At 45.7% G+C, this 8,988-nt stretch overlaps 1 protein-coding gene across 1 annotated transcript; it reads right to left on the reverse strand.

Moving 5' to 3' along the window:
- Positions 1 to 4,840: 4,840 nt before the first annotated feature.
- On the reverse strand, positions 4,841 to 7,918 carry LOC133929731 (uncharacterized). Its single transcript, XM_062376518.1, has 2 exons — positions 6,485 to 7,918; positions 4,841 to 4,972 (listed from the first exon to the last, which is right to left on the reverse strand). The coding sequence occupies exons 1-2, from the start codon at positions 6,879 to 6,881 to the stop codon at positions 4,872 to 4,874; spliced, it is 498 nt and encodes a 165-aa protein (XP_062232502.1). The 5' UTR covers positions 6,882 to 7,918; the 3' UTR covers positions 4,841 to 4,871.
- Positions 7,919 to 8,988: the final 1,070 nt, after the last annotated feature.

The following is an 8,988-nucleotide window of genomic DNA, read 5'->3' on the forward strand; positions in this document are numbered from 1 at the left end:
TAAAGAAAACCATTTGTATCACTGTAAAAGATGGATATTAATATGATCTAGTGCATGGTCCTACCTATCATCTAGGTGTTACATGTTAGAATGCTTTTGTGTATGTTCCATGGTACAACTTAGTTCATACCTTCATTGTTGAATTGAAATAGTTATCTGCATAATTCATGAAGAACTAATCAAATTTTTAATTAGATATAGTATATATGATCAAAGTCCTGCACAAATGACCATTTTGCTCTAATCATGCACATTTTTAATGTTAGAATCTTCTAACGTTCAAAGCTCCATCCATAAATGAGAATCCACACTATTATGTGAATTTAGAAAATGGATCTAATTGCAGCAGGACATTTCATCATAGGTTGATGCATCACAGAATATAATGCAAGACATTTCATGTCTAAGAAAGAGATGTCCTACTAGAATTTTACAATTAAATATAAACAATCACCATTCTGTACCAACCATATGCATTTTGTTTAAATCAAACCATTTGCAAATTTTGTGAAAGGATCTTGTTGGAGCAAGAGTAAGTACAGTGAGAGTTTCTTCTAAGAAGAAGACTAAGTTTGGAGACGAAGTTTAAGAGGAAGGAACACCATGAATGTATTGATGGTAGAAAAAATAGATCGCTCTGGGAGGAGTATCACAGCATGACTTGGTGTATTTTCACTTTATATCTTTTATGCTATCTTGCTCGTCCCTTGCACATAGGACCATGACCTCCTATTTATAGGACCGTGCGTAGCTTGACGTACAAGTTATCATAATGTACAAATATCCGAGATCTGACCGAATTACTGGGCTTTATCCCGGATAACTACCTTATATCCTATCGGGAGATAAATATCTACCGTAGTAATTATCGTGGTGTCTGCCCCCTGAAGGGGCCGAGCCGATTGCCAACTGCGGCCCGGCATCGCACTGTCAGGGGTGTCAGGACAGCCTCCATCATGCCGGGGTGTCAGAGTGGCATCCACTACCCTAGGTATTTAATGCCGGTCACCTCCTCGCAAGCAAAGTACGACCAGTACTTCCTGTTCGGGCGAAAATAAGCCAGCCTGAGGATAATGGTTGAAGATTACTATCCAGGTCCCCCGGAGCCTTGATCTTTGGATCCTCAGCTAAAGGCTCAACCTCCGAAGTCATCAGGTACCTTCATGGTACCCCTTCATACCTACAAAGCCTTCCTTTGGTTTAACCGGCTCAGCCTCCCGAAGCCTCGGTCTCCCGAAGCCTCAGCCTCCTGAAGCCCTGGTCTTCCGGAGTCCTGCTTCCCGAAGCGTTCTCCTCACGGATCCATGCTTCCCGAGGCCCCTGCCTCGGGATGATCGGGCCACCTTCCCGAAGGAAGCAGGGTGAGTCAGCAATACCTAGGAAGATCTACCGAAAGGGGAGCGTCGGTCATGCTTTGCCTGCCAAGAAGTGATCGGCATTAAAGTCCTAGGCTGATGGGCACCACTCTGACACTCTGGCGTAATGGAGGCTATCCTGACACCCCTGAATGTGTGGCGCCGGGCCGCAATTGGAGACCGGCTCACCGCACTCCATGGGGAAGGCACCACGATAGTTACCACGGTGGATATTTATCTCCCCGATAGGGTAGAAAGTAGTTATCTGGGATAAGGCCCAGTAATTCGGTCGGGTCCCAGATATTCGTACATTACGATAACTTGTACGCCAAGCTATGCATGACCCTATAAATAGGGGGCCATGGTCGTCTAGGAAGGGGGACAGGAGGAACATCGCGCCATCTGTGTGGACTCAAACACAGAAGTGCTAAGAGAGGTAGGAATCCAGCAGGAAAACCACTAGAGAATTGGCTAAAGCTGCCATACCCACCGTTGCTAGCATGTAACCGTATACATGGCTGTCTCAGCCATACGCACCGTATGCACGCTCCAGCCCCGCTGCTGTGTGGGACGACGTTCCTCTGACTTTGCCAACCCAGAACCCTGGGTCAGTACAGGAACTCTAGACAGCGCAAAGGCATTCCAGCCCCTGCACAACGAAGACCTCACCGCCTCAGGAGAGGACGCGGTCGAAGCCACAACCAAGCAGGCTGCCTTCCAATGGTTCTGGGTGGTCCAAACCAGGAATGCTCCCAACTGGGCTTGATCCCCAGGTATCCCCTTCGACCACACCTGGAATACCCCGAGCGAGCCAATATCTTCGAAAAGTTTGTCCACCCAGCGCACTCCTTAGGCCCCTCCCTAAGGCAAGAAAGGGTTCCAAGGAGACGGAGGGCTCTGGGGGGTGCGGATCCCGCCAGCACCTTCGACGCTGCCCTCGCAATGCCAACCGCGCGCAGGGAACTCCAAGCCCGCCTCGTCCGAGGAGGCATAGTCAGAACCACTTCGGCTCCAAAAACCGGTTCACCGGGCGGCCTTGATGGTCTCCCAAGGGGGAAGGAAACCCTAGGGAGACCATAGGCTCTGGAGCACACCGCCTTCGGCAGCGACCCCAACGACAACTCCAAGCTCCGGTGCCCTCGAAGGCATACAGGTGTGTCATGCACGGACCAGGGTGCGGCCACAACACCAACCACTGTCGCACCCAAATTACCTTTCGGGAGGAATACCTCGGAAGGCAAGCACAATACCTGACCGCAGAAGGAGCCGGTGAAGGACAACGTATAGTTCGGAGGCCTGGGGCAAACTCCCGGGTGAATCCCCGGTCCCTCAACCTTGCACCATCACCACTAACCCTACTATCGAAGGTACCATTCCCAGCAACGAGAACTAAGTCGGGGACACGCCGTCACCAGGCTCCGAAAGAAGTACCTCCGGAGCCGGACAGCAGCTAGGGGCCGAGGCGGTCAAGGACTGCCTCTCCCGACCAGCCTTCGACCACGCCTCCCATGTGTCGCCGCCAGGCTCCGGACGAATTACCTCCGGAGCCGGGCAACAGCGAAAGACTAAGGGGGTCAAGCACCACCTCTGCCAGCCTAGCCATAGGCTTCGAGGCCGCCAAGTCTCACAATAAGAAGCCTTATTCCTACAAAGGTACGCCCATTGTTAACTACCTAGTAGTTTACCTAGTTTTCCGTCTTTCATGCGGCAAGGTTAGCGTATGTTGGAGGCCTCCAACCATATTGTTAGAAGTCTTTTTGCAATAAATAGCTACTAAGTAGATGCAGTAGAACTTAAGTTACATTCTCATTTAGCATGAGCAGTTGTTTAACCTAGCTATGTTTCATGCTACAAATAGCTTCTTGTTGCCAACAGTAGACTGCAAAACTTAGCTAGTATAACCATGCAAAATCCCTGCACTCCCGCAAACGCATCGTGCCTAGGTCACCTGGGAGGTGGGTCTGCCCAGGTTTCGTGGAAGGCATTGTGTGGCCTCGGAAGTGTAGTAGCCACGTATCAAGAGATTTCTTTGATAGACCGTGTTGCGGCGCCACCTGTAGGACATCTTTGGGTGGTGTGACAAGCCCACGTATCGCGGATGTAGCGTGCCTAGGTCAACTGGAAGGCAAGACTGCCTAGATTTTCTGGAAGACATTGCATAGTCTCGATAGATAGTGAGGTCCACACCAGCGGGCACCGCCTATGCGTAGGTCACCTGCAAGACAGATTATGCCTAGGGTGCCCTGGAAGGCATTTGCATAGCCTCGAGTGTCGAAGCCACGCCCCGGGGGATGTCCTCTGTGGCGGAGTTGGAATGCTGTCGCAAGGAATCCTCATTGCACGACATGCCTACACACTGCGGGCGTAGCATGCCTAAATCATCTGGAAGGCAAGAATGCACAGGTTTTCTGGAAGGTATTATGTAGCCTCGGTAGTGTGTAGATGCCGGTTATCAAAGGACTTCCTTGGTAATGTAGTTACGGCACGCTCAAGGGATTTCTCCGGAGGCATGACAAGCCTACGCACCAGTAAGCATCACTTGCCTAAACCCAAGATCAGCTGAAAATATTTCCCGGAGGGTAGGCTTTGCCCTGGTGCCCACACATTGCGGGCGTAGCATGCCTAGGTCACCTGGGGGCAAGACTATCTAGGTTTCCTGAAAGGTTTTGTGTAGCTTCAATAGTGTGTGGTTGCCGCATATCAGGGGACTGCCTTGATTTGAGGATGCGGTGCTCTAAGGAATGCTGTCGCAAGGAATCCTTTCTACACAACATGCTTATATACCGCAGACGCCGCTTATGCCTAGGTCCCCTCCAAGGCAGATTATGCCCAGGGTGCCCTGGAAGGCATTGCATAGCTTCGGTCATATAAATACCATGCGTCAGGGCATATCCTTGGTGGACAGTGTTGCGATGCACCTCAGGCGTTTCCTTGGGAGCACGTCAAGCCTACACGCCACGGGCGTAAAATGCCTAGGTCACCTGAAAGACAAGACTGCCTAGGTTTTCTGGAAGGTATTGTGTAGCTCCGATAGTGTGTAGGGCCTTCGACATTAATACATGCTAAGTAATCTTACCAAAACCTTCTGTAAAATCGGAGAGCTTCACCAAAACCTCCGATAAAAACGGAGAACTTTACCAAAACCTCTGGTAAAAATGGAGCTTCACCAAAACCTCCCGTAAGAACGGAGAGCTTTACAAAACCTCCGTGAGAACAAAAACCTTACCAAAACCTCTGGGAAAAACGGAGAACTTCACCAAAACCTCCCGTAAAAACGGAGAGCTTTACAAACCTCCTATGAAAACGGAGAACTCTACCAAAAACCTCCAGTAAAAATAGAGAGCTTTACCAAAGCTCCGGTAAAAACAGAGTCTTACAAAAATCCGACAAAAATAGAGAACCTTACAAAACCTCTATAAAAGACGAAGAGCCTTTCATAAACCTCCACAAAACGGAGAGCCTTTCCAAACCTCCGCACAACTGAGAGTTTTTAAGACTCTCATCACAGCATTAACACTATTCTTGGGAACATGGGGATTGCTTGTTCTCTACTTTTAAATTGCTTGACTTGTCCATGCATTGCATAGCACCGTGTGCTCCACTCAAATCATTCCATCCTATAGAAAAACCAAAATTAGATACGTTTGCAACAATGGGAAGAGTCAATACGTATAATAAAATAAAGTCATTGTGCTAAATCAGAGACCATATGAACTAAAACATTTGACCAATAATTTGATTCCTAATGGTTGCATGCACTACAACAATCAGCCTTGTAGAGATAGAAATAAAACATGATGTATTATCTATGTATACCGAGGGGGTCCAGCAGAATGTTATATGTTAATTCTAAACAAAACAGTGGACACAAACAAACTATAATATGACACACAGCACATAACTATAAGATCATTTAGCCAGCATGAGAATTCTCACTTGTAAAGGCGCTTGAGTTTCTGGAACTCATGGCATAGTGTGCATCATTACCTGGAAGATCATTCAGATAGCTTGAGGTTTCCTACTAGAGAAAAGACTTGAACTTTGGGTCCTCCCATCATAGTGTGCATCAAAGGACACCACTTGAACAAAAAACAATCAATCTGGATTTTTTTTGGACATTGAAAACTTCAAACATAAGCTATATAAATAGTGTGCCTCTAATCATGATGTTGCATAAACTTATGCATACTTCATGCATTGTAGGTAAGGAAGAAAATAAGCTAGTAGACGTATACAAAGTCTGTACATGTGAATAAATTTCCTTTTATGCCCTGACATGGGATGGACCAATATTATCTTATCTTGTGCTATCCCAGGTAGTAACTAGGAGCCAATATTTTCTATGTAAATTTACAGCAGGAAACCTGGGAAGATTTCTGTCCAATCCAAAGACTAAATGTAAACACTGGTCTATTGCCATGCTGAACTGCATATGACCCATTTGGATATCAGAAAATGCTATTGCCACACTGCCAAAATGAGCCAAAACAGGGGGCTCTCTGCAAAATGTTAGAACCCTAATTCTAGGCTGAGATCCTTGTGCACTAGATTCTGATTTGTGCACTATACGGACATTGAAGATATTTAGGATGATAATCTATTTGATTTTCCTAACACTGTAGTGAATGTACCTCTTACCATTTGTCTCTGAATTGTAAATGCAGCAGATATAGTATTATGGGTGCCGTGTCACGTGCTCAAATATCTGCAATGGCTGTATAGTGCAAATATCTGGAAGGTTATTCTATATCGGCCACTACGCTATTTTTTTAGAAGCCGGGAAGTTTTCATCCAAAATTCATGTTGCAGTTTTTTAAAATAACTAAAAAGGAAGTGCAAATCAGATATCTGCAGTTTGTCAACCAATGCAAAAAAAAAAAGCTAATAATATTATATAATCCACACAGCCATTATTTCCAAGGAAATAATATTATATAATCCATTGATGAATGCTGACTCTTTACTTTTAACACAAAAAAATAATCTAGCAACAGCCCGTTCTGTAACTCTTGGAGGACACAAGCATACTCGATAATCCATAACAATAAGTTGAGTAGAAAGCAATTGATACTAACCTTTACATGGCCAATAAGAATACATAGTGTATACAGTATAGCAAAACAAATTACCCATTGCTGGTTCTTGCTCCTTCAGCCAGTCCTTGTATGCATTGATTGTTTCCTCTCTAACTGGTTGTTCCCCGGAGCGTTTGATGGGCGATATGCTAACTTTCAGCTCCATTAGTTGTTCCTTCGACAATACAAATCGAACCTTCTTCTCGCTCTCATTATCTCTTATCATTCTCTCCACATCATCATGATAGTCTATCAGCTGCAGACTAGCCACCTCACTCCTACCTCTCTTCTTGTAGTACAAAAAGTCCATCGCTACATACCCAAGTTTCTCAATCAATAGAATAAGGTTATAATAGCAGATATCACCCCTATCCACTTCCGTCTGGAAGAATTCTTCTCCTGCAGGTTTCCCCTCACAGTGAAAAACAAAAGTCCTACTGTCACCAGCCATCTTGTTACAAGATCATAAAATTCTGGAGATTAATTAATAATATGATGATAATCACATTTATCAATGAACAAGAATCATCACAACTGAAAGCAAAATGGAAGGGGTTTTTTTTTGTCTATTCACTTTTGACCACAGAACTTGATAAATAATCATTGAGCTTACTGGCGACGACCTGTGTATCAAAGCGCAAAAATAATACAAAGTTAACAAAAAAAACTAGCAGGTTTCGCACGGGAACAAACTTTTGGGATCAATAGCACACGATGTAGAATTAAGACAACCAGTCATGAAGCATATTGGTAAATTCGATAATAATTGGTCCATATGAATTCATCTTTTGGTCGAGATTGCTAAATAACGGTTCCACTAGCTCTGGTTGATTGAGCGAATTTGAGCTATATACAAGCAGGCCATCAACAGTTCCAAACATCTGATGTATACAATACAAAACAAAAACCCAGCAGATCAGATTAGAGATGCACCTACTGGTAATGCAAAACCTGGAATGCACATGGTAATCCACATGGTAATGCACATGGTAATCAACATGGCAAAACCTACTGGCAGGCTCACCATTGCTCATCGCCTGCGCGCCGCATCAGTTTTTTTTTTTTACTGAACAGGAGGTCAAGGCCTGCGACGACGGGGCAACCTGCGCCTCCCTCCTGCAGCTGAGCATCTACCAGGGGCGCGCAGGGGTTCTAAGGTCTTCACGTCAAGGTCCAGGAGCATGCTGGTCTCATCGGAGAACATCCCTGCGGCGATCCGATCCGATCCGATCCGGTTTGGTGTCTAGGAGCGACGGCGGCGGATGCTAGGCCGGGCGCGCACGGCGCTGGGTAGGGAGGGAGTGTGACGGAGCTGGGTTGTGATGGAGAGGGACGGCGTGCGGTAGGGCGAGTGGACGGACCGCGCTGGGAGGCGGGCGGACGGGCAGCAGATGTAGATGGGATTGTGAATGGGTTGCGATGGGATTACCTCTTAGAGTCTCGACGAGGAACGTCTTTGTGGAGAATTGCGGCGAGGACCACACCGTAACCAGGACAAGGTTCACTTTACCGACCCGAGGTCGACCTCCGGCGGTAACCGAAATCTCGCGGTTACCATCAAAAATTCAAAAAAAATCGGAGAAAATTCATTCGGCAAAATTTGAATTTTTACGAAAAAATCGTATTTTTCCCCTCTCGGTAACCGGTCAGTTTGGACCGGTTACCGAGCGGTTTGCTCGATAAATCGAGCGGTTTGGGCGGTAACCGACAGGTCAAAAACCGACCGAATTGATGCGATAACTGATCGATTTTTAGCGATTACCGACATGTGTGGATGCATTATCAATAATTAAGTTGAAAAATCATAATAAACAAATAATTGCCCACTAAATCATGAGGAAAAATAGTATATAACCATGATATGTTTTCTAATATCATATAAAATTTTGGCATGACCTTTGCTAATTTTTTATGTTTCGAAGGCAACAAACAGATAGTAATAGCAATTCAAGCACGAACATATAATTATTGTTTCGAATATATGCGTATATTACATATGCAGCGCCTAAAATTAATAAATATATATGGAATTATCATGACCTTCGAAAGTAAATTTGCATCACCTTTAGAACCACCAGCTTGGGGGCCGATTACATTCGGTCATACTGTACTCATTGGTGGACATTAGCATTAGCCGTCGTGTCGATAGTAACTCTGCTTTAAACTCAGCCCATATTTGTCATGTCCTTGCAGAAGTGGTTGACCATTGTCCTTGCAAAGTGGCATAAAACTCAGAGTCTTGCCACTCATAGACCCACTTAATAGGAGGCTCTGAATGAGCATCAGGGGCAGGATAGTGGTACGGATACGATCCAGAACTACTCTTCATACCATAGCTGCTGGAATAGCTCGCACTATCTTGTGGTCCATCGTGGCCACCATGTGTTATATGCCTTGGTGAGGATGGAGCACCGTGATCCTGATCTTGTGTGGCATGCGAAAACTGACTCTCACCAGTGAATTGCACAGGAGGAATGACAGATGTTTGGCCTGGATGAGCATCACCGCCCTGACCATCATCATCACCGCTGTCAGTCTTTGAGCTGCTGTCATTCTAT

The sequence above is a fragment of the Phragmites australis genome, chromosome 9 (genome assembly GCF_958298935.1).
Source record: "Phragmites australis chromosome 9, lpPhrAust1.1, whole genome shotgun sequence".
NCBI lineage: Eukaryota > Viridiplantae > Streptophyta > Magnoliopsida > Poales > Poaceae > Phragmites > Phragmites australis.